The 25,356-nt window shown below is 54.7% G+C and overlaps 1 protein-coding gene across 1 annotated transcript; it reads right to left on the reverse strand.

The window, feature by feature from the left end:
* Positions 1-11,330: 11,330 nt before the first annotated feature.
* On the reverse strand, positions 11,331-24,360 carry IL9R (interleukin 9 receptor). Its single transcript, XM_032607056.1, has 9 exons — positions 21,492-24,360; positions 21,038-21,151; positions 20,609-20,714; positions 20,336-20,514; positions 19,734-19,879; positions 19,208-19,409; positions 18,626-18,731; positions 17,196-17,280; positions 11,331-14,275 (listed from the first exon to the last, which is right to left on the reverse strand). Exons 1-9 carry the CDS (start codon positions 21,664-21,666, stop codon positions 13,778-13,780), a joined length of 1,611 nt encoding a protein of 536 aa, XP_032462947.1. The 5' UTR covers positions 21,667-24,360; the 3' UTR covers positions 11,331-13,777.
* Positions 24,361-25,356: the final 996 nt, after the last annotated feature.

Here is a 25,356-nt window from a genome sequence, read left to right on the forward strand (position 1 = left end):
GCTTCTGGGTCGTCTGAAAACAGACGTCAGTCACCCAGAGGAAGCTTCTCCCCACTTCTCCTCACCTTTTCCTCCCGGCGTCGCCTGGGTCGTCAGGAAACCCAGCTCCCGTCAGCGTGGACGCAGCCCAGTGTTGTCCTAAAGCTGAAACCCCGGCGAGTCCTAAGGAGACTGAGCTCTGTCAGCAGAGACGCTGACCCGGGCGTCCCAGCCGAAGCCCCGGCGGTGCCTGAGGAGACCCAACTGCTCTCAGCTGGGCGCAGAGTCGAGCCCGCGGGGAACGCGTGTGCGCAAGCTCAGGAAGTCTCCCCACTTTCTCCTCACAATTTCCTCCCGCGTCGGCACCTTCGGGCAGGTCCTGAGGAGACTGGACTCCTGTCAGCGAGGACACGGCCCCGCGTTGTCCCGAAGCCCTGGCGGGTCCCGAGGAGGCCGAGCTCCCGCCAGCCAGCGGCAAACCGAAGTCCGGGGGCGGAACTCGCACGCACGGTGGGGTCAGCCTGGTGGGTTGCGCGCCCCCTGCGGGACGCCCGGGAAGTGCAGGCCCCGCAGCGCTCCGCTTTCAGCCAGGCCGCACTCCCTGCGGGCCCTTGGGCTGCTCCCACTAAATTTTGGAAATTCAAACTGAAATCGAGTTGAATATCCCGGCGTGTCTTCTCAAAACATAGTTAAGGAGCAAATAATTGGAAACCATATGGAATGAAATGAATGCAGACAGAAGCTTTACAACTGACACCGAAAGGCACTCAAAATTGTCCACAGGGCTTCCCTGGTGGCGCAGTGGTTGAGAGTCCGCCTGCCGATTCAGGGGACACGGGTTCGTGCCCCAGTCCGGGAAGATCCCACATGCCGCCGAGCGGCTGGGCCCGTGAGCCATGGCCGCTGAGCCTGTGCGTCCGGAGCCTGTGCTCCGCAACGGGAGAGGCCACAACAGTGAGAGGCCCGCGTACCACCAAAAAAAAAAAAATTGTCCACAAATTTAAATCGCAAAACTAACAATTCTAGAGGAGGGGCTTCACTGGAGGTCCAGTGGTCAGGACTCCGCACTTCCAATGCAAGGGGTGCAGATTCATCCCCGGTCGGGGAACGAAGATCCTACATGCCCTGCAGCACAGCCAAAATAATAATAATAATAAAATTTTAATTAAAAAATACGAGCTAGTGGACTAGACAGTGATGGTGGGTGGCCTCGGCCTGCAGCGGCTTGAAGCAGTGTTTCAGTTCCCTGCCAGAGACTGAAGTCAGGCCGTGGCAGTGAGAGCGCTGAATCCTAGCCACTAGACCACCAGGGACCAGTGGCCAGTGACAAGGCCCTGGCCTATCAGCTGTGTAGAAATGAATTTCCACATAGAGATGGAAAATAGTGAAACAAGTAAAGTGTTTATTAGGAGGAAAAAGGGTACGTGTAGATTGACACAAGGGCAGGCTCAGAGAGAGATTTTGCGCCCTCATGGTAATTTGAATCACTTTTATGGGGCATTTCTTCCAGGTTTCCTTTGGCCAATCATCTTGCTTTGTCTGGTTCTAAGTCTGTATTTGGTTTATCTCAGGGTCCTCCCATGTGTGCGCGTGCATCTCTTAGCCAAGATGTAGTCTAGAGAAGAGGCCTATGGGTAGGTTGGCATCACTTACTGTGGGGTGTCGCCCCCTCCCTATTTGACCCGCAGGAGCCTTTCTGTGCATGTGTAGTCGGAGAGGTCTCCTTGACCTCGAGAATGAGGAATATGTGGGTTTTTATCTCTTATCTGGGCAGGACTCAGCTCTTCTCTTTCTCCTCATCTTGGAGTATCTGTCCACACGGGACAAACTCCAGCTGCTCAGCCTGGGGCCCATCTTTCTCCTGCCTCAACAGGAATTCTCCTTCCTTGCTGGTGGGATGCACGTACAGCCATGCTGGAGGTCAATTTGGCAGTTTCTTCCAAATCTAAACAAATCTCACTTTAGGATCCAACAATCACACCTCCAGTATTTAGACGACTGCTTTGAGAAACCGTATTCAAACAAAAACTAACATAAAATTATGCACAGCCCAAGACTGTTGTTTTGGGTCTGTGTAGGGATTTTTGGTTGTTTTTTTGTTTGTTTTCTTCTTAACTCCATAGACATTATAACTGTACATACAATCAATGTTTGTATTTACCACTGTTTTTGTTATTCATTCTTTCTTACAGCTCAGACTTCTGAAATATATCCTTCAGTAGAGTGAGGACAGGGTGGGACTAGTGAGGCACCAGGGGCACGACATTCAAGGAGGAGCTCCTGGGACTTCCCTGGTGGTCCAGCGGTTAAGACTCCGCGCTCCCAATGCAGGGGGCCCAGGTTCTATCTCTGGTCAGGGAACTAGATCCCGCATGCCGCCGCAACGAAGATCCCACGTGCTGCAACTAAGAACCGGCGCAGCTAAATAAATAAATATTTTTTAAAAATTATGCACAGCACATTCCTAACGGCTAAAAACTTAAAGATATCAGGATGTCCTTCTGTAGATGAATACATAAGGAAATTGGGGCACATACATGTCAAGGGGAGCAGAATGTGCCACCCCAAAATATGTCTCTTTGGCATAAGGATTATTGTGAGCTCATTTTTTTTTTTAAATATTTATTTATTTATTTATTTATTTGCCTGCTTCAGGTCTTAGTTGTGGACCGCGGGATCTTCATTGCAGTGCCCAGGCTCCAGAGCACGTGGGCCTAGTTGCCCTGCGGCATGTGGGATCTTAGTTCCCTGACCAGGGATCGAACCCACGTACCCTGCATTGGAAGGTGGATTCTGAACCACTGGACCACCAGGGAAGTCCCTGAGCTCATTTATTTTTAATTAATTAATTTAATTAATTTTAATTAATTAATTTTAATTTAATTAATTTGGGTGTGTCAAGTCTCAGTTGAGGCACACGGGATCTTTGTTGAGGCATGCAGGATCTTTTTTGTTTTTTAAGTTGTGGCATGCGGACTTCAGTTGCAGCCAGCGGGCTTCTTAGTTGCTGCATGTGGACAGTTGGTTGCAGCGTGCGGGATCTAGTTCCCTGACCAGGGATCGAACCTGAGCCCCCTGTATTGGGAGCTCAGACTCTTACCCACTGGACCACCAGGGAAGTCCCTCATTTATTTATTTATTTATTTATTTTATTTATTTTTGACTGCGTTGAGTCTTCGTTGTTATGCGCGGGCTTTCTCTAGTTGTGGTGAACGGGGGGCTACTCTTCATTGCAGTGCGCTCCCTCATTTATTTTTAAAAACAGCAGACACAGGAGAATCTCTGAAAAATGAGTAGAATTTGCCCTTTTGGGAGGGAAATTTACATTTATGCAAATCTCCATTTGAAAGGGTTCTCCCTCTCCGCACAGGGAATTGAAGGATGACTAAATCACATGAAACTGTTGTCAGTGGAGAAGGCCTGAACTTAAATCTGCACAAGAATCATACCCTTGTTCACTGTGCTTTGCCTGATAAGCTCCCTTACTGGCTCCCCCGAACCCCATCATCTTTCTTTTGTTTTTAGCTGAAGATGGCATTTAAGGAAATAACTTGGGTCATTTAAGGGCGTTACTCAGTTTTCCTGGGTATCTCCCATGTATACAATAGGTATACATGTTATCAAACTTCTATTTTTTTTTCGCCTATTAATCTGTCTTTTATTGGTGGGGGGTAAGGGGATCTCAAGCAAACCTAGAAAGGTAGAGGGAAAATTATTTTTCCTCCCATACACATGCAATGGAATTTACCGATAGAAAGAAATGAACCATCAACCCATGCAAAAACATGGATGAATCTTACATATGTCACCGTGCAACTCAGATTGGGACTTGAACCCACGAGGGAGTGGAAGTTACAGATAAGCAAGGGGAAAACCTTTGCCCTCATAATCCTGGATCTGGGCTTCCTGGGAGGACGGTGTGGGGAGTCGACTGGCTGGGGGAAACACACAAATCTTCACGCTTGGAAGACCCTGCAGACATAGTAACCTCACACCCCATCTTTCCACCCACACCTGCAGCACACACTCGGCCCTCCATAATCAGCCACTTGCAGTTTTTAAGACTTCTTTGGTGGAGCACTGGATGGGAGTCAACCTGCCAATGCAGGGGACGCAGGTTTGATCCCTGGTCTGGGAGGATCCCACGTGCCACGGAGCAACTAAGCCCATGTGCCACAACGGCTGAGCCTGTGCTCTAGAGCCCGCAAGCCACAACTACTGAAGCCCGCACACCCTAAAGCCCACATGCTGCAACTGCTGAGCCCACATGCCACAACTACTGAAGTCCACATTCTCTAGGGCCCGTGTACTGCAACTACTGAGCCTGAATGCTGCAACTACTGAAGCCCGCAGGCCTAGAGCCCGTGCTCCACAACGAGAAGCCACCGGAATGAGAAGCCCGCGCACCGCAACGAGGAGTAGACCCCCGCTCACCGCAACTAGAGAAAGCCCACGCACAGCAACAAAGACCCAATGCAGCCAAAATAAATGAATAATTTTAAAATCTTAAAAAAACAACAACAACAACAAAAATTCTCATCCCCAGGCAGATAAAGGAGTGTGAGGCTCTTGAATTACCCCAAAGCTGTCCCAGGGGGCTGGAGCCAAGGTGGGGATGCCTGGGCTTCTGACCAGCAGGTGAGAGGAAGGAGGAAGGCCAGTCCCAAAGGCAGGGGTCCCCTGAAGTCTGTGAGCCCTGGTGCCCTGATGGGGTTCATTCCCAGTGGGGACATCGGCGGGGCTGCAGTGGTTCTGTGTTCCACCCAAGCCCCTTTGATGAAGCCACAGCAGTGCCAGGCTCAGGGGTCTCCTGGTGGTATCTCAAACTCTGACACAGCAGCTTGACAAAAGAACGAGAGAATGTGCTTCAGAACCTTCCGAAATGAGGGAGAGAAGAGTGAAATTGAAAGAGAAGAATCTGAGGAGCTTTTCCTATAAGGGCCCCTGTTGGGAGAGGCAGGGATGGAAAAGCAGGGAACTGGTGGACAGCAGCCCTCACCAAGCACCTCCCTCACACATGGGTGGTTTTGAAACACAGAGGACCTCATACCCTCCTGGAGAGCAGTCCCAAGACCCACATGCATCTCCTGGTTTGGGATGGGGATCGGGGTGGGGGACCCCTCACCCAGCATGTGTCTCTAGGTGACACTCTGGTCACCTGACACATCAAAGGCCACCTACGAGGGGACCCTCCCATGAAGACTTCTGAGAGGTGAGTCCGAGCAGGGTAAAGTGGGCTGGAAGGAGGGGGTGCAGGCCTTACCAGGGATGTCATCTCGAGGCCCCTCCAAGTGTCAAGGTCTCAGGGGGTTCCAGCTGCTGGACCTCATCCCTTCCCCTGGTCACACTGACCCCACCCCCTACTCCCCACCAACCATCTCCTCAGCCTCCACACTGGGATAAGCGGACATCCTAACCATGGGGGCACCTCTTCTAAGGAACACAGGCCTGTGGGTGCTCCGCCCCCTCTGTAGCCCCGAAGTGCCCCTAAAGCACACATGTTCTGGTGGACAGGTTGTCACCCTGAACAGGTGAGCATCTGCAGGCTGCAGGGGGATAAGCCAAGAAAATCATACCCAGTGGTGGAAATGATGAAGAGACACCCAGACCTTTGGAAGCAGCTCTCCTCCCCAACCCCATGAATCCTCCCCCTGGAACCCTGGACCCTAGAGCACCAGCCAGGGCTGGTGTGAAGCGCTGGGCTGACAGCTGCTCTTTGCTTGTAGCTGATCTTTCCTTTCTCAGATGTGACTTGGAGTCTTGGAAAGAAATGCTGATTCTGTGAGATTGGCTTTTTCAAGTGGTCTCCTTCCATCTGGTCCTGAAGCAGGAGGTTGAGGCCGAAGATGACTTGATGCTGCCAGAGATGGGCCAGAAGGGGGAGAAATCGGACCTGGGACAGTTTGCTGCTCTCCACCTCCCAGGGCTAATAGCCCCTCACTCACCTAGAACTGGAATTTCTAGTCAACCGTTGATGGCAGGAGGAGGTGGGGTAGGGGGAGGCCAGGGGGTCATTTCAGCACCATGGATGTCTGTGTCAGAGCCATATATGCCCAGGTAGCTCTGCTCTGAGGGCTGGATCCCCTTGGACGTTACATCTGGGCTCAGAGATTGTTAGTCTCCATTCCAGCTTCCATGCCAGCGGCCCATCTGGTTGTGCTGAGGCGTGTATGTGCCATGGGTGGAGGCCAGCCCTGGGGTTGATCGTCACCTGGCAGCAGCAGGAAATGTGGCATGAGCCACGGAGTGGAGTTTATAGGAAGGCCTCAGCTACAAGCCAAGTCACTGGGCTGTGAGTTGCTGCTCCATAAGTCGTGGCTTATTTTCTGGAAAACTTATTTGTGGGGGTAGCCTTGTCAACTCAGATTTTCAAAAATGTCTAATTTGATTTGCTGTGAACTGATGTAATATGATAGAACCTAATTTGATCTTATTGACATGGATGAGGCTGAATTAGCTAATGTCAGGCCCATTTCCAAAGTGCACAAAGGCTGCCGAGGAGGGGGCCCCGTGAGGTCAGACATCGCTGCATTGGAGGCCTCGTCTTTACTGCAGCCCCCTGAGACCTGGAGGCCTGGGGTGCAGCTCGCAGAGACCACTGATGCTCTTGCTCCTCAGACAGCGAGAAAGACACCAGCTTGAGTCATGACTGCAAAGCACCTGCTACAGAGCCTGGGAAATTCCTTGCCCACCGGGGCCATGGCATGCACATCTGCAAGATCAGGCCACGCCTCACTGAACAAAAGAACGGCTCTTGGACCCAAGGAAGCAGCCCTGATACCACCTGCTCTGTGTGCTGGGCTTTTTGATCTCTCAGATCTGCTGCTCAGTTTTCCGGTCTCTTCCTCTGGTCACCGCTGCCAGCGTGCCTCTCCTGCAACAGCAAATACCTCCTGCCTTCCATTCTCTGTGCTCCAGCTGTCCTGCGGCTGCACTTTTTTTTTTTTTTAGAATTTGATCTTTTTTTTTTTTATTTATTTTATTTACTTATTTTTGGCTGCATTGGGTCTTTGTTGCTGCGCGCAGGCTTTCTCTAGCTGCGGGAAGTGGGTCCTGCTCTTCCTTGTAGTGTGTGGGCTTCTCTTGCTGCAGAGCACTGGCTCTAGGCGCATGGGCTTCAGTAGTTGTGGCACATGGGCTCAGTAGTTGTGGCTCGCAGGCTCCAGAGCGCAGGCTCAGTAGTTGTGGCGCATGGGCTTAGTTGCTCCGTGGCATGTGGGATCTTCCCGGACCAGGGCTCAAACCAGTGTCCCCTGCATTAGCAGGCAGATTCTTAACCACTGCGCCACCAGGAAAGCCCTGCACTTTTTATAACAGAGCAGAGAATAAGTGCCTGGTGAGCGCACTGTGAGCAAAGCGGTGCCCTCACTGTGACTGTTGGGATGTGGTGTGGCTCCTTAGGGCTTCCTGGATGTCTGGGTCAGCCGCACGTGGGTGTCACCTGGTCACATGCACGTACGTGAGTGCCCGCTCTTCTGAACTCATTAGACAAAACGTCTGATCTCAGGGAGGCTGCACACCTGTACACCAGGTGACACTCAATCTCCTGAGGCTGACAACCATTAGGGACAGATGCCATCGGGGCCTTGTGTCTGAGTCAGAGAGGGAGCCGATGCCTCCAACACTGCACTGCTCCCTGAGGGCAGGCAGGACGTCTCACCTCCCTCCCTGGACTGGGCATGTGCACTTCCAGAAGGAGAGCAGCCCACACGACGGACACTTCATTTGGAAAAGAGAAGCAAACTTTAAGTGAAGCAATTTGATAACTACTATGATATCTTAATCCCGAATACTACTCAAGTGTATTTTTTAGAAGGTTAACATTATTTATTATAGCTTAAAAAATGGAATATCCAGCAACATGGCACTAAGTAAACAAAGGAACGCTCTGGAACCTTTGCAGACCAAGAGAAGATGTTCACGTAACAGTGTTTACTGAAATGAGAAGAACGCAAACACTATAGCATAGATGAGAATAGGTGCCTGGTTCTGCACACGTGAGACAAGTGACATGACAACTGTGGACCAAGTCTGGGGACGGACCAGGGGTTCTGATGTGAGGCAGCAGTGACCTCAAGTAGAGGCCAGGTTTCCATGGGGAACACCCATCTCCCCCAAACCTAGATGTACTTCCTGAGAGCAATGAACACAGGAAGATGATGTAGTAGACAAAAGAATTCACTCAGGGGCTTAATGTCCCCAAGACCGTTTGGCCTTTGTCCTCCACCCACAGATCTAAGTATCTATTGAACAGGAGCTAACCAGGGCCAGAGCCAAACACAGAAGCTGCTACACAGCAGGCGCTCCATAAAGCACCGTTGAATTAATGGAGCTGCTCCTACGTGGAGGCTGAGTAAGGGATCTGACGCATCTCACTGCCCTTTACTGACTGAAAATGCCAGCCCACTAACAAGGTCTAAGTTGATTGATTATAGAATTTAACACATTTATTTTAAAAGGGATTGCAAAAGAGTGTCTTGATAAAAACACATACAAAACCGGTCACATTCTTTATCATACAGATTGATTTATGTGCAATGTAGCCATTTGTTGAAAAGCTAGCATTCACTAGATATCAATTATCAGCAGGTGAAAACTGGATATCATGTCCTAGGCGTGCATGTTTATTCACATGCTAAATCGTGGGTACAATCGCCTCTCTAGATGTGTCTAGAAGACACACAACACGAGTTGCCAGTTTATTTCTAGAAGTTCATGATGAGGTGGTGGGAGTGTTACCAAACCAAACTCAGGTCCACTTACCTGCGCACAGCAAAGCCAACCTACTGACACCGGGTAGTGGTGAAGGAAAGTGCAGCGTTTATTTCAGGGCCATCGAGGAGGATGGGCAGCTCACGCTCAAAAGGCCCAAACTCCCCGAAGGCTTTCAGGGAAACGTTTTTAAAGACAGGTCAAGGGAGAGGGTTGCGGGGTACGTGATCAGCTCATGGACATTCTTCTGACTGGTTGGTGGTGAGGTAACTAAGAGTCAGCATCATCAACCTTCTGGTTCTAACAGGTCTGGGCTCTATGTGCTTGTGGTCAACATGAAGTTAACTTCTTCACCTGGTGGGGGTTTCAGTATCTGCAAAACAGCTCAAAGTATATGACTCAGAATATTATCTACAGCCCTTGAGGAGGAATTAAAGGTCCTTGACTTTGTTTAATGGCTAAACTATTATTATTTTGTCTTGCCTGACTGTTTTCCTTTGTCTCTGAATTTTTCCCTTCTCTGATTAAATCTATTCTTTGGAACTTGGGGAAGGCCTAGGAGGCTAAAGCTTTTCTACAAACCAGAGGCCATGGACACAGAAGGCGGGTGGTGTTTCTGTCCCAGGAAAGGCCCTGCAGGGTCCTGCTTGGTTTCAAAACTCTAAACCCAGAGGAAAAGGGTGATTTCCTAGTAAAAATACACATTGACAAAATGGACAGTAAAGTAAGGAAAATATAAAAGCTCCCATTGGAAAATATTGGTTTACAGTTAACAACTGAATGTTAATTGACCTTTAACACATTCTGATTTTAATATCAAAGCTTGATGTACTTACATGTTTCATCTAATATAGGATGTCAACGTTTTACAAAACAGACATTATTTTACGTACCATTACAACTCTGATGCCAATTAAGTTTTTTGACTTGATCAAAAAAATTTCTTGATGAGATTACTTCCATTAAAGCCAGAAAAGTAAATTTTTAAAAATATATATATATTTATTTACTTATTTGGCTGTGCCGGGTCTTAGTTTCAGCACACAGGATCTTTAGTTGCAGCATGCAGGATCTTTAGTTGTGGCATGCAGGCTCTTAGTTGCAGCATGTGGGATCATTTAGTTGCAGCAGGCAGGCTCTTTATTTTTTAAAGATTTATTTATTTATTTGGTTGCACTGGGTCTTAGTTGTGGCAGGCAGGCTCCTTAGTTGTGGCTCCAGGGCTCCTTAGTTGCAGCATGTGAACTCTTAGTTGTGGCATGCACATGGGATCTAGTTCCCTGACCAGGGATTGAACCTGGGCCCCCTGCATTGGGAGTGTGCAGTCTTAACTGCTGGACCACCAGGGATGTCCCCAGAAAAGTACATTTTTAATAAATTCTGGTTTGGGTCTAAATATTAAATTTAAACTTAAATAATGCTGCGAGTTTTAATACACCTACTTTTCAGTGTGTCAATTTATTTTTTAAACTGTGTTAACACTGTAACAAAAAAGGACCATTACAACACTTGAGGGCAAGAACACAGGGGCATCTGGCCCTCAGGTGGACGCAGGACTGCCATCCCCACGGCCCAAGAGTTTCTCCTCTTTCTCTGCAGGGACTCCTCCCCATAAACACCCTGAATCTTTAAGAACCACAGGGTGCCATGAGTAAGAGCGCCCAAAGCCTTCATGCAGGTATGCTTTTATAAAATAAGTCCTGCTGATATACTCCAGGAGAAATAGAGATACACCATGTGGCAGAGTCCAAGAGACAAGCGTAGAAGACTAACATCCCTGGGAGGACGCCACACCTCCCCGCTGCGAACTCAGGGCTGCCAACACGATCCCAGCTGTGTCCTCTGGGATGCAGCGCCCAACACGCCCCACTCACAGTTTAGCAGTGGCCAGTTCATCCCCTCCGACAGTCCTGGTGAACCTCTGAAATTCAGTGTTCTGATTATTCAATGCCATAATTTAGAAATTCCAAGTGAAGTAGAGCCCACCAGTCCTGTGCCTTGATCAGAAAATATACAGGTAAGGAAAAGCAAAGTAGAAGGTCAACCAAAGTCAACTGATTTTCTATATCACAGTCCTATGGTCGGAATGTTTGTGTCCCCCCAAAATCCACAGGTGGGAATCCTAACACCCATGTGATCGTGGTAGGAGGGGCAGCCTTTGGGAGGTGATTAGGTCATGAGGGTGGAATACTCAGGAATGGGATTAGTGCCCTTGTAAAGGAGACCCTAGCCCCTTTCCTCCATGTGAGATACAAGGAGAAGTCTGCCACCAGAAAGCGAGCCCTCACCCTACCAGGCTGGCACACTGATCTCAGACTTTCAGCCTCCAGAACTGGGAGACATAAATTGCTATTGCTTATGAGCCACCCCGTCTGTGGTAGTTTGTGATAGCAGCCCAGATGGACTAAGGCAATCAGCAATGATGTAGGGGACAAATTGGAATTCGAAATGAAAAAGAAAAAATTACAATAGTGCGCAGCAACAAAGAGTAGCCCCCGCTCGCTGCAACTAGAGAAAGCTCGCGTGCAGCAACAAAGACCCAACACAGCCAAAAATAATAAATAAATAAAATAAATAAATTTATTAAAAAAAAAACACTACGCTAGGAGAAAAAAAATGAACACGAAAGGCCATGCATTATATGACTCCATTTATATGAAATATCCACAGTAGGTAAATCCATAGAGACAGAAAGTGGACTCGTAGTGGCGAGAGGTCAGAGGGAGGGTGGGGAGGAGAGTGACCGCTTAAGGGGCAGGGGATTTCCCTTTGGAGGGTGAAAATGTTTTGGAACTAGATAGAGGTGATAGTTGCAAATATTACAGACGTACTAAATGTCACTGAATTGTACACTTTAAAATGGTTACTTTTGTACTATGTAAACTTCACCTCATCAAAAGCCAAAGAAAGAGAAAACGTCCTGCAGCCTCCCCTGAGCAGGGTGAGTTTGCTCCCCTTACCCTGCCCTGGCCTGGCCTCCAAGGTCTTCCCTGGTCCAGCCACATTTTGGACCTTTGTGCTCCAGCCACACCATGCTCTCAACTCCTCCACCAGCAGCTTCCTCATCGAGTCCCAGGCCACCTTCTCTGACTCCTTCCTAGACACCTGAGGATCAGCGACTCCTCACCAGGGCTCACGGGGTCTTTCGAACGTTGCGATCTCAGCGTGCGGTTTCCAAGGGTCATCTCGTCGGAGTAAGTGGAAATTAGCATTTTCTGAGCCCCACGACATGCAGGCACCTGGCTCAGGTACTGCCAGGCCTGTGTCCTGAGGGGCGGGCACGGCTCACCTACAACCACCGGCCTCTGAGTAGCTCCTCACTCAGGCACCACCAGGACCGAGTGTGTTAGTCAAACGAACACTGTCCCCGGGTATGGAATCCCATGGGGGCCCAAGTCCACGTGAAGCCACAGGAGCCATGCAGCTGCTGTCATATACACAGCAGCTGGGGGTTCCAGGGTTGGCTCCAGGAAGTGGAGTCACACTGGTATTTTTACCCTTGGTTAGAGCGGACGGTGCCTGCGCCTCATTTCCACCTGCACCCCTCTGCTCTCTGGATACTGAAGATACATGCGGGGTCCTCTTCATCCCTGCTGACCAGGATCTGGCTCTGCTGCGGCCCCCGCAAAACCTCAGGGCTCCACAGGCACACAGAGGGGACCTTTGCCTTCGGGGGCCTGGGGCTGCATGTGCTCCTCTCTGCTCAGGCTGCAGGGGACCCTGGACCCCCAGAGAGGTGCCCCCTCTGGCTCAGCACCCAGGGAGACAAACCTCCATCTATCCCACATTCAGTACTTCAGCACCTCCAACGCCAGGACAGTCTTGGTCCAGCCCTCACTGGGTGGAGGATCCCAGCACCAGACCCAAGTCCCGCAGCCCGGCGGTGGGATAGGGTCTCCTGCCCGAGGCCCCGAGTAAGAGTGGCGGGGCTGTCCTGGGAGGGACCACGGCGCCTCAGGCCAGCAGAGAGGTGGACATGGCTGGCAGGGGCACTGCCCAGAAATTCATATGTTGAAGTCCTAACCCCCAGTACATGTGAACATGACCATATATGGAAATAGGGTCTTTACAGATAATCCAGCCAAAATAAAGTCATTCAGGTTGGCCCTAATCCACTATGATTACATTGGTATAAAAAGAGGGGCTTTGGACAGGAACACACAGAGGGAAAACACCTTGTGAGGACTAGAGCTGCGCTGTCCCAAGCCAGAAACTACCAGAGGTGCAGGGAACCCTGAATCAGATCCTCCCCGGTGCCCTCACGGCCCTGCCAACACCTAGATGTCAGACTTCCAGCCTCCAGAACTGTGAGACAATAAATCTCTGTTGTTCTAAGCCACCTAGTTTGTGGGACTTCGTTATGGCAGCCCTAAGGGACAGACATAGGCGCCCTCTGCTCTGTCCCCCTCTCTCCAGACCACGGGGGTGGGGGTAGAAGCAGGGCCCTTCAGAGGCCAAGACCACTGCTGGGTGGTCACTCTGGCCACAGCACTCAGCCCCCAGGGGCCGACGAGGAGGGGCGGGGAGGCGGCCTCCCTGGAGCTGGTCACTGAGCCTCCCCCTGCTATTCGTGGAGCCCAGAAAGCCCAGGAATAGCCAGACGCCACCCTTCCTGTGTCCTCTGGGCCCCTCTCCCAGCCATCAGCAGTTTGAAACAGCTGCTATGTCCCTTTTAATCTCAGTAGGGGAGAGACCTCAGGAAGGCACAGAAACAGGACACTAGGCCTGGTCACGGTGTCTCACCTGTGTCCACGGGGCCCAGGCTGGCCCTTTAAGGGACTGAGGGCAGAACTGGCTGTGGGCCCTGGGGTTAAGCCAGGAAGCAGGGAGGGAAGTGGTGGACGGGGGGCCAGGATGGCAGGATGCTGAGGGCAGAGCCCCCTCCCGACAGATGCAGAGGGAGGGGAGGAGCAGAGAGCCTCCTGCCTCCACCCGGACCGGACATGTGACGGCTGCATGGGTGGCCCTCCGCAGGTCCAGTGCCAGTCAAGTGTTGGCTCCATGGATTTTGCTTCATGTTCCCCAGGATGGACGTGCTGCTGCACTGTGGGGACGGAGCCCACGGTCTGCCGAGAGCAGGAGAGCCTCATGCGGCCCATCCACCAGTGTCCTGCCTCTGACTGTGACCGACGCCTGCACAGTTACCTCCTGGCCGGGCATCCAGGCTCTGCTGGTCACAGAAAGGGCCACAGGCCAAGGCAGCGTCGGGCTCAGAGCTCTGTGCGCTTCCTGTTAAGGTGGAGGGGCAGCCCCACCTGGAGCAGCCCAGGGTACAGTAGTCGCTGCTGCTGCCCTGGGACTGCGGGGGAGCCAGCCTGGTAGGGCCTGCGGGGGCCCAGGCCTCCTGTGGCAGGTAGGCGGGCAGCGGCCCCCCCTCCTCCACACATCCTGCGGGCAGCGCATCTGCTGGGAGGCCAGTGCCAGTGCTCCCCTCCTCCTCCAGGCCCGCTAACGGCCCCACGTCCACCGGGTCATAGGTGAGCAAAGCGATGGCCTCCCGGACACGGGTCTCCCAGGCTCCTCGTGCGGGGCCTGTGCAGTCCGGGCTTGGCTGTGGACCAGCTCTGTTGGCCCCTATCCAGGTCTGGAACAGAGCACCGAGAGGAGGGAAGGCCTCAGGCAGTGTGTTCAGGACTCACTGTGGGAGCAGCCTCCCCTCCTCCAGGAAGCTCTCCAGAAATCCACTCCCAGAGACCAAGAGCACCTGTGCCCAGAACATTCTGTCTTCCCCCCATGGGCCAGCCCAACCTCAACACAGAACCCCCATTCCCTTCAGGACCCTCCCCTGGCTCCCAGCACAGGCCTGTGCTCACAGAGGCCTGAACCAGGGTACAGATGGTGACAGGGCTGAAGACACTGCTGCCTCACACACTGCCAGCAGCTGCAGAGCCCGGGCACCCTCACCCAAACCCCACTACACGCACGCACGCACGCACACACAGGAGGTGCTGTTGGGCCTGGCACCTTGGGGCCAAGGCCAGCAGACCTGGACCCTCTGTGGGGCCACAGGAGGCCCACTACCTCCAAAAGGAAGATGTTCCTGCATGTAAATCAATGACGTTAGAACACACCCTCACACCACACACAAAAATAAACTCAAAATGGCTTAAAGACTTCAACATAAGACAGGACACCATAAAACTCCTAGAAAAGAGCACAGGCAAAACATTCTCTGACATAAATCATACCAGTGTTTTCATAGGTTGGTCTCCCAAGGCAACAGAAATAAAGACAAAATAAACAAATGGGACCTAATCAAACATATAAGCTTTTGCACAGCAAAGGAAACCATAAACAAAACGAAAAGACAACCTACAGAAGGGGAGAAAATATTTGCAAATGATGCGACCGACGAGGGCTTAATTTCCAAAATATACAAACAGCTCATACAGCTCAATAACAAAAAGAAATCCAATCGAAAAATGGGCAGAAGACCTAAATAGGCATTTCTCCAAAGAAGAAATACAAATGGCCAAGAGGCATGTGAAAAGATCAACATCACTAATTATTAGAGAAATGCAAATCAAAACTACAATGAGTGGGCTTCCCTGGTGGCGCAGTGGTTGGGAGCCCACCTGCCGATGCAGGGGACACGGGTTCGTGCCCCAGTCCGGGAAGATCCCACATGCCGTGGAGCGGCTGGGCCCGTAAGCCATGGCCGCTGAGCCTGCGCGTCTGGAGCCTGTGCTCCGCAACAGGAGAAGCCACAACGGTGAGAGGCCTGCGTACCGCAAAAAAAAAAAAAAAAAAAAACTACAATGAGCTACCACCTCACACCAGTCAGAATGGCCCTCACTAAAAACTACAAATAACAAATGCTGGAGAGGGTGTGGAGAAAAGGGAACCATCCTTTACTGTTGGTGGGACTGTAAGTTGGTGCAACCACTATGGAAAACAGTATGGATGTTGCTTAAAAAATTTAAAAATAGAGCTACCATATGACCCAGAAATCCCACTCCTGGGCATATATCCAGACAAAATTCTAATGCAAAAAGATACATGCACCCCTATGTTCATAGCAGCACAATTCACAATAGCCAAGACATGGAAACAACCTAAATGTCCATCAACAGATGAATGGATAAAGAAGATGTGGTACATACCTACAATGGAATACTACTCAGCCATAAAAAAGAATGAAATAATGCCATTTGCAGCAACATGGATGCAACTAGAGATTATCATACTAAGTGAGGTGAGTCAGAAAGACAAACACCATATGGTATCACTTACATGTGGAATCTAAAATATGACACAAATGAACTTATCTACAAAACAGAAAGAGACCCACATACATAGATAACAGGCTTGTGGTTGTCAAGGGGGTGGGGGTGGGATGAACTCGGAGTTTGGGGTTAGTAGATGCAAACTAGTGTGTATAAGATGGATAAACAACAAGGTCCTACTGTATAGCACAGGGAACTATATTCAATATCCTATGATAAACCATAATGGAAAAGAATTTAAAAAAAAAAAAAAGGAAGCTGTTTCCTAGGTGGGACCAGGAGTCTCCATCAAGTGCACCACATACCACACCTTCCATCATTGTCCTGCCCCCTGGAGAGCCAGCCCGTGGCTCCAGACCACCTCCCAAGGGGTCTAACTAACCCCTGACAGGTGCTATGGTTCTACAGAGAAGGGGCTGGGTACCTGCAGCCCAGAAGATGAGTGCAGGGCATCAGAACATTTACTCCCCATGCAGCCCTGACAAAGTGCTCGGCTTTAAGCTTCAAATTATATTTTTGGATGACAAGCTTGAAAACTAGACTCCCTGTTAAGAGAGAAAAGAGCCAGGCGGAAGGCAGCCACGCGAAGCTGGTGTGGGAGAACCTAGGCAGCACCACCTCCATCCTCTGCCCAAAGTGAGGGGCCCGAGAGGGTGGGGACCAGAGACCACCCATTGGAGCTCCTCCTCCCCTCCTCCTGCCTGTGGAGCAGGAACTACCAGGCCAGCAGGGAGGGTCCAGCGGGGCCTCCAGGCTGTTCTCAGCGTCGCGGCCTGTGAGAGCCCACCAGGGCACCACGATGTGGGGGTGGTGTAGGGTCAACTCATCGCTACCCAGGGGGCCGGGAGGGGCCAGGCACTCCATGACGGCCACCAGAGTAGCCCAGGGACCAGGGAGGGCCCCAGGGGCAGCACAAGACACAGATGCCTTCAGGTGCACACTGCCCCCTGAGCTGGCACCTTAAACTGACGATTTACCTCCAAGGGCTGCTGCAAACCAGAAGAGGCAGAGATAATGTCATGAGAAACTTGACATTTTTTCCCATCAGCAACGGAATCAGAGACATGAGAAGAAAAAGAACTCAGCAATAAAGAATAAAGCTAATTTGTCTTTGGCCCCTTTGAGTCATAGTGCGTACATATACTACATATACACTATATATACCACTATATATAGCAAAAAAGCTCAGAGCACTGACAGAGGCCCCCAACCTCACCCAGAGCCCACACCCTGGGCGGTCCAGACATCTGGGCACCCCAGGCCCACCGGGTCACGAACCTGAAAGTCCCCATTGTGCACACTGTACAGGGACTGGAAGAACGGGCCTGGGGATGGCACGTCCTGGTACAAGGCTGTCTTCATCCTGAGGTCAGGAGACAGCAGTCAGAGGTCCAACTCCAGGAGGTCACTGCCAGGAACGCGGCTCCTTCCAAGCAGCAGGGACCAGCCCTGCCCCGTCGGTGCAGCTGTCGCCCTCTCCTCTCGTTGGGTCCAGGCCTGACACCTGGCACCTGCGGCCCCCTCGCTAATGACCCCACAGAACTGATTTATACCAAGACATGGGTCCCTTTAAGGTGAGTGGTGATGGCGGGTTCAGGGGTGGGGGTGACCAGCTGTGTCTTCAGCCGGAGGGGGAGACAGCACTTCCGGGAGCCCCATCAGACTTCTCCCCGAGCACCGGATCTACCCGCCCAAGACCCACTGCTCCTCCCCTGAGAACGGCGCCCCAGACTCCGACCCAGCAAGTCCAGATCAACCTCACCAGCCTCCCTGGGGGCCTGTCCCGATTCCCCACCCCAGGGTGGCATCAGGGGCCACGAGTCACATCGCATCCACCCAACGTCCCCTCACTTTCCCGTCCTGAGACCCTGTCACTCCCTGCACTTTGCTCCAGCTCTGCCTCTCCCGCCAGCTCACACACAATTGCCTCCCTCTGGACCCCACCCCTGGCCACCCCGCAGGTCCTCCTCCTCACTTGTACCACAAAACTCCATTCTCAAAACATAAACCAGATCCCATCCCACGTGACCAGGCTTCAGGAGCTCTCCTGGGACCCGAGGGCAAGCCTGAGCCCTCCCTGGTCTTCTTGGCCACCCATCGGGCCCTGCCCAGCACCCCGTCCCTCCCTCACCCTGGCTGCCTCTGTCCAACCTCCTCTCATCCTCTCTGCTACCCGTCCATGCCTGGCCGGTCTCCTGTGGGACGAGGCCCCTGTACCCCCTCTCGTAAGTTGACATGTGTGATGGCTTGTTTCAGGAGAGCTTTTTTGTTCATCTGGTTGTCCGTGGCACCCATCAGGGCGGGAAACAGGGCCCCGTGAAAACCAGATGCCCAACACTGTCTGCATAAAACCACTGTGCAAATGAGCCAGTGCCAAGCACCTCCGGAGGCAGGAGACAAGGGCCTCAGGCGACTCGGCCCCAGGGACTTAGGGTCCCTTGAGGGCTCTTTTGGGCCACACTGCCCACCACCCACATGCACCTGGCAACTGGGGACATCCCCACTGGTCCGGGTCAGAGGCCTGAAAACCCCTCCCCACCCAGGAGCGTTGTGGGAGGGCGTGCGGGTTTGGGCCCTCAATGCACCGCCTACCCCACACCCACAAACGCACACACACGCTCATGCACATACAAATTCTCACACCCACATGTACAATAACACATTCACGTACATGCACACACTCCCACACACACTCCTTGGCTACAGACCTGGGTGATAGCTTGAACAGCAGGTAGGTCAGGCTGGTCAGCAGGAGAAAGATGGACACAGAGACCAGGGTGCTGTCACGCTGCCCCAAAGCTGGGACCAGGAGACCTATAGCAGGAAGGGCCCAGGGCTGTGTTCCTCCAAACTCACCTGGCAAAAGCACCTGGATGGGCGCCTCAGGCCAAAATGGAAGGTTTATGTCGCGCCTCCGAGAGTACCCTGGGTGAATCACGCACCCCTGGGCCTTGCCTTTCCCATCCATAAGATCACCAGGGTCCGAGATCCTTTCCAGTACCTCTGTGCACAAGAGTCAGCCCAGCCCCCTAAGCAGACGAGGCCCTGCCCGGGCTCCAGAGACAGCAGCACCAGCCTGCTGTGCAGCTGGGGCCACACTCGCTCCAAGGAGACCGGGAGCTGCAGCTCCCTGGGAGGCCCAGCACCTGGCAGGTGTTTCCCCTTCACACAGACCTCCAGGGGAAGGCAGTCAACTGGGCCACGAGGGAGGAGGTCCCAGGAGGGGTAAGGGGTGGGATGCGAGGGGGCGGGGAGGCCCCACCCAGGCCCCTGAAGGCAGCAGCGCCCACCTTGTCTCTGGGGGGAGTGGAAGCGGGCGGGCTGGCTCCACTCACTCCATGGGCCCTCGTAGCGCTCCTCCTCCGCCACCGCGTCCTCTGGTGTGGCCATCTGGACACGCAGCCGGGCCTCATAGGTGGAACCAGGGTCCAATTCAGTGGCTTCAAGTTTCAGCCAGGTCACCCCAACGATGTGATCCTTGTGCCGAGCCCGCTGTGGGGTGAAGAGTTAGGAGGTGCTGGGGGTGAGACTGGGCCCATCAGCCCTCGAGGACGTGTACACACACACGTGGGCACACTTACACGTGTCCACACACTTACATGCATCCACGTGCATGCACGCTCATCCACACAGGCACGCCCTGTGAACGCTCACACGTACACACAGGCACACTCACCACACCTGCACTCACTTACCCTTGTCTCTGGTCACTTCCCTCCTCACAATTCCAAGGTGACACCACCCTAGATGGGACGAGGAGTGACCCTGGCTGCTGCTCCCAGGAGAGGCCCCCAGGGTAGACAGACCCAGCCTTACCTCCCAGGTCTCCTCCTGCCTCTTGAAGGCCAGCTCGTAGCTGAGGAATGAGGCCAGCGGCTCCAAGGCAGCACTGATGCTCCAGGTCAGGACACAGTGGTCAGAAGTGATGTTGCTCAGCAAGTCAGAGGGAGGGTCCAGCTTCACTGAAACAGAATGAAGCTGTGTAACGGTGTGGGGGCCAGCACGCCCAGCACTGGGGATCGCAAAGATTCCCGGGAAGGACGGGGCATGTGGCCAAGGCCTTCTCAGAGCAGAGGCCTCACTGGAAAACTGGTCCAGAGAAGCCCCAGGTGGGACAAGACAGCAATGACTTCCTCCAGCCTCTGCAGCCAGACAAGGTGAGTTTCAGATCTAAGCTGCTGCTGGAAGTTCTTCCTCCTAGTGTCTTACTGAAGTCCTTCCTGCTGTGACTGAAGTAGATCGCAAGTGACTCAAACTGCAGCTCCTGCCCCAACTCAAAGCCCTGCACCTTCAGCCTCCTCCAAAACCCTCCCCCTCCCCGGGGCCCCGTCTGATGCTAGCCCTGGTTCCATCAGCAGGGACCGTGGGGGGTGATGTAGCCAGGATGCTCCCGGCCAATGCACTGACCCAGGCCTCACCGTGTCTCCGGGGCAGGTACTGTGGATCCACCAGGCTGACCTGCTCCTTCCCAGAGACGTGACGGTGGAAGGTGATGGTGAAGTTGTCAGAAGGCACGAGCACCTCCTCGGGTGGCAGCTCCACTGTGCACACGCTGGCCCGGAAGACGCACCTGTGCTTGCTGCCTGGAGCGTGGTTGCTGGAAAAGGCATGTGTTGGCACCAAAGGGCCACTGCACCAGCCCGGCTCCCTACCCCCACCCCTGCCCTCTACCCCCTGCCCTCCGGCCTCACCTGGTGAAGAGCAGCCAGGGGCCGGCCCCCTGGCCCAGCTCTGGGGCAGACCAGTGGCAGTCAATCCTGAGGATGTTGTTGGTGTGGCACGTGAAAGTCCCAGGCCCTGGGAACAGTGACCCTTGCAAGCCCACAGTGGCTGCTTCAGGGCAGGGCTGGGGGAGGGGGAGGGCGTGGCAGCTGACCCCTCGGACAGGGCAGGCCCCAGAGAACGAGCCCAGGAGAAGTTACCGCGGGCAAGGCTGGGAGACCCCGAGGGGATGGGCTCTGAACGTGCAACCTGGGTGGGGCTGAAGCCCCGGCTGATCTCAGGAAGACGGGTGCCCGCACAGCCCAAACCCAACCCTTCCCCGTGGAGCCTGACGGGGGCACCCCTGCCCCCAGCTCTGCCCCCACAGCCCCCCACACACACACAGTGCCAGCCCTCACCTCCTCCGTCCCCTGGGACAGAGACGCCCAAGCCGGCCCAGGCGCACATGCAGGTGCAGGTCAGGAGCCAGGTGCCCACCTCTCGCATCAGGACCTCGCTCTGCAAGGTCCAACCTGGAAGACGCTGGGCTGAGGGGCTGTGTGCGGAGTGCCCCAGTGGGTGCTCCCGTGGGGGGCACTCCGAGTGGGTCACCACCTACACCCTCACTCTGTCCCGTGAAGGAGGCTGAGCACCGCTGTCCAAGCAGCACCGGCAAGAACCTCCAGCTCAGGCTTCCCGGGGTCACTGGACTCTGACTCAGCCACGTGTCCAGGTCTGCCCAGTGGGCGCCTCTCTGGGCCCGGCCTCCTATCCCTGGGCCCAGGTCCCCTCCCGCAGGGGAGGCACGGTTGGGGGAATGGGGTCGCGGACAACAACCACAGGGAAGCTCTGCTGGACCCCCTGGTCCCACACCTGGGCCGACTGTGTGAGGCGCATCACCCACGCGAATTCCCACCATAGCCACATGAGGTGGGGGACAGTCCCTGATCACTGACAAGGGAGCTGACCCCAGGGTCACACAGCTAGCTGCTCCCATCCTGGTGCTCTGCCCCAGAAAAGTGGAGGAGGGTGGCAGCCGGGTGTCCATGCGACAGCCAACACCTCCCACACGCTGTCTATCACACGCCTGTCCCCAGGTGCCCTGCAGAGGACAGCGCCCCCGGGAGCAGGGCTCTCAGTGCAGGGGTGTCAGCCCCAGGATCCCTAGAGACAGGGGCTGGGTGCTGGGAAGCATCTGGGGGTGAACAGGCCACTAACACCCTGTCACCCCATTTGCAGCTCCAGATGGTACACTGATAGCTCCTCTGCAGGAAGCAGGACCAGCCTGGTTATGCAAGCCTGATGAGTGATAAGGAAGCAGAAGAGAAGCAGACATGCACAGACCGCAGCACGGAAGCGCTCCAGGAGCCCGCACACACTCACCCGGTAGCAGACACACTCCCACCCCGCCCACTGCAGCCTCTCTGTGGACCCACAGGATGGACCCCTGTCAAGGCCAACAGTCAAGAAGACCCCACCCTTCCCTAGACTGAAGCATCACCTGCTACAACCAGCCACGGCAGGAGAGGCTGCAGCGGCCACTGGATGGAGACAGGCAGCCTGGCAGCAGCTGGCTCTCAGGGCGCATGAGGACAGGATCAGAGGGAGCACCAGGATGGGGGCGGCTCAGGCACAGCCACCACTGCCTGGCTAAGAGCTGGCCCAGGCCACAGTGGGGATGGCCACTGCCCCAGCGGTGGAGGGACACCTGCATCTGTGAGACTTGGGCCGGCACGGCCACAGGCTGACTCAGGAGCGTGGACTGGGGCGCTCCAAGCTCAGCTGGCCCCAGGGGCAGGCGTGGGGAGGACAGGACCCACACGGGACACTCATGCGAAGTAGCAGGCCAGGCCCACCCTGGGGAGAGGTGGGCAGGGCACACGGCAACTCGGCCATCTACGGGGAGGGTTCCTGCTTTTCCTCTGCACAACGATTCTGTCCAAACATGGTGAGCCGAGCAGGGCCACCACCCTCCTATGGACGAGGAGGCTGAGGCCCAGAGACACCAGACTTGCAGGATTGGGGGCACTGGTCACCTGGCCTGGGCACCTGCTCCACCAGCTCCCACGCAAGCCTGTGAGCTTCCCCCTCCCCGGGGCATGAGTCTCTCTCCTCAGGGAGCCTCGACACTGAGGCAGGGCTGCCCCCATCCTTGGCAACAGACACCGGGCCAGGAGGGGCAGAAACCCCACCTGACTACTCCCTGGTCCTGGAAGAGGCACTGGGATGGCCCCAGGGAGGCCTAATCACAGCTCAGACAAGACCAGGTCACGGGATGGCTGTGATGGCAGGAGGATGGGACCCAGAATCTGGGCCCTCGGGCAGAGCCGCCCACTACACCTCCCATCCTGCTGGGAGCCTGGCTGACATGTCCACCCAGCACCGTCCCTTCCCATCAGGACCTTCAGCACACAACCACTCTGGCCCCTTCTCAGGACCCCATCTCCTCCCTGGCCTCTAGGTCAAGTTCTGGCCCAAATGACCACTGGTCCCCACAGCTTGCCTGCCCTGGTTTCCCGGCCCAACATGAAGGCATGGGCTGCCGTGCACTGGACCCCTGCCTCGGGGCCCACAGACGCTGCCAGCCCAGGGCCAGGTCTCCAGAAGGACTCAGCCCCCCGCTCCCCTGAGCGCTCACCTGCTGCCAGGCGAACTGCCCGGCCAGAGCAGGCCTCTGTCATGGGGCTGGTGCATCGCAGCACGCCCTCCGGACTGGCTTCATGGCAATTACCGCACCCACTTTCTGTCCCCTTTCACACAGAGTCTGTGTTTTTAATGGGGAGCTAGGAGCACCCTGTTACTCTCCCTGCCCACCCCAGAAGCTGGCAGACACAGAGGGGGTGAAATGGAGGCTGCTGCTCACCCACCACTGTCCTCTCTGCTGGGGCAGGAGGAAGAAATCCAGGTCCTGGCTCCCCAGAAGCAGCTGGAACCTGGGGGAGGCGGGGACTAGCCAGGAAATGAGGCTGGAAATGGGATCAGGCAGCTCCTGCTCTGGGCCCCACGTGTGCAGGTGGGCGACCCCAGCACCCTCGGACCTGATGCTGTGGGGCAGAAGTACTGGAGGACTCCGCTTCCCACGGTGGTGCCAACCCTGCTGGGGAAGGGCAGGGAGCAGAAGAGGAAGGAGGCTCCACGGCGCACTTGCCACCTGCCTTCCTAGAGGGCTGAGCTGGACGGGCGCCCGCCTCAGTGGGGTGGATGTCCGGGAGATGTGGAAAGGCCAGGCTTGAGCCAGGGGCGGCCTCGGGTGGACAGGGGCACAGAGGGCGGGGCCCAGAGCAGAGGGAGGAGGAGGTCCGAAGATGGAAGTCGGAGGAGCACAGAGAGGACCTGAGGGCCCTCAGGACAAGCCCTCACTGTCCCCTCTGCCCGGCTGCCTTCTGCGTGATGAGCCTTCATGAAGCCCCCGAGTCCCCTGGCTGTCTCCCCAGCCAGAGCAGACACCCCTGAGCCAGGCCCAGCCTGCTTAGGACAGGGGCGGGGGCAGGGCAGGTAGTGGCTATGGGCACGGGCTGGAAGGACACTGACACAGGCCTGGGGCTAAATGGGGGGAAATGATGCCCCTGCTCTTCCCGTGCTGCCCCTGCAGCCCTGGCAGCGAGGCTCAGCCGGCATCGCCCCTGCATCTGGTTCCTCCAGGGCAAGAACCTATCTGACTTACGCTGCATCCCCTGCACCCAGCCCCTCACTGTTGAAGAAGCACATCCTGAACCTCCCCACAGGCCCGCCCTTGCCTGGGGTAGACAGTGTTAACGCCTTAGGTCTCCTGGGGGCTCTGAAACATTATTCAAGCAGAACCCTCTACTCCCCTCCCTCACTTAGCTGAGTAACCCTCCCAGAATCCCACCCTCACCCACTGCCTCGTCCACAGCTCCAAGGGGAGTCCACAGACTCACAGCTCCTCTTCTGTCCTAAAGCCCCCCAAAGGTGTCGTGGAGAGAAGGGGCCTTACCAAACTCAGGACTGGGCCTCAGCTCCACTTGTGGTTGTCATGGCTGAGACCACCTGGCCCCAGAACTCCCGCTCACTTGTCCCCACAAAGGTCAGGACCTACAAACTGCCTGACAAGCTCAGAGCCCTTCTTTCTGCCCAGAGGCACCCATGACCCCTACAGGCCTGGGAATGGCAGCCCAGCATCCTGTGATCACCACTGCAATCCTGCTGTCTCTGGGAGATGCCCGAGGCCAGGACATCAAAGGCGGTGAGATGAGGGTGGCCGCCCAAACGCCCTCCGCCCTTCTCGTCCAAGTGTGGTCCCCAGGCTCTTCCTGGGGCCTGGGATGGCAGGCCACCAGTCTCTCTGTCCCACAAAGTTCACGCTGACCTGAGTGGTTGAGAAGCCCAGATTACAGACTCACCTTCCCAGACGCATCTGCTAGGTCCCATGGCAAGTCTGACTGGCCCCCAACCCTGCAGCCCTGGAGGTGACTTGTCGCCCTACCACCCCCGCGTTTGCAGCAAGTCCCTCAGCCTGATTCAGGAGATAACTGCACCGCCCGGTGACGTGAGCCTCTCATGGCAGGCTGACACAGGCCACCCACAACTGAAACCACGAGCCCAGAGCCGAGCAGCTGTCCCAAGTGGGGATGACAGGCGACCATCACCCCAATCATAAATCCTACCTTTCACTCCTCAGGAACAGAGAAGTTGCTGAACGCGGACTTTGGTGACCCATCCACTGATTGGCGGATGACTGTCCACCATGTTCCTCTCAAGAAACACCAGTGAGATGTAT

This window comes from Phocoena sinus, chromosome 15 (genome assembly GCF_008692025.1).
Source record: "Phocoena sinus isolate mPhoSin1 chromosome 15, mPhoSin1.pri, whole genome shotgun sequence".
NCBI lineage: Eukaryota > Metazoa > Chordata > Mammalia > Artiodactyla > Phocoenidae > Phocoena > Phocoena sinus.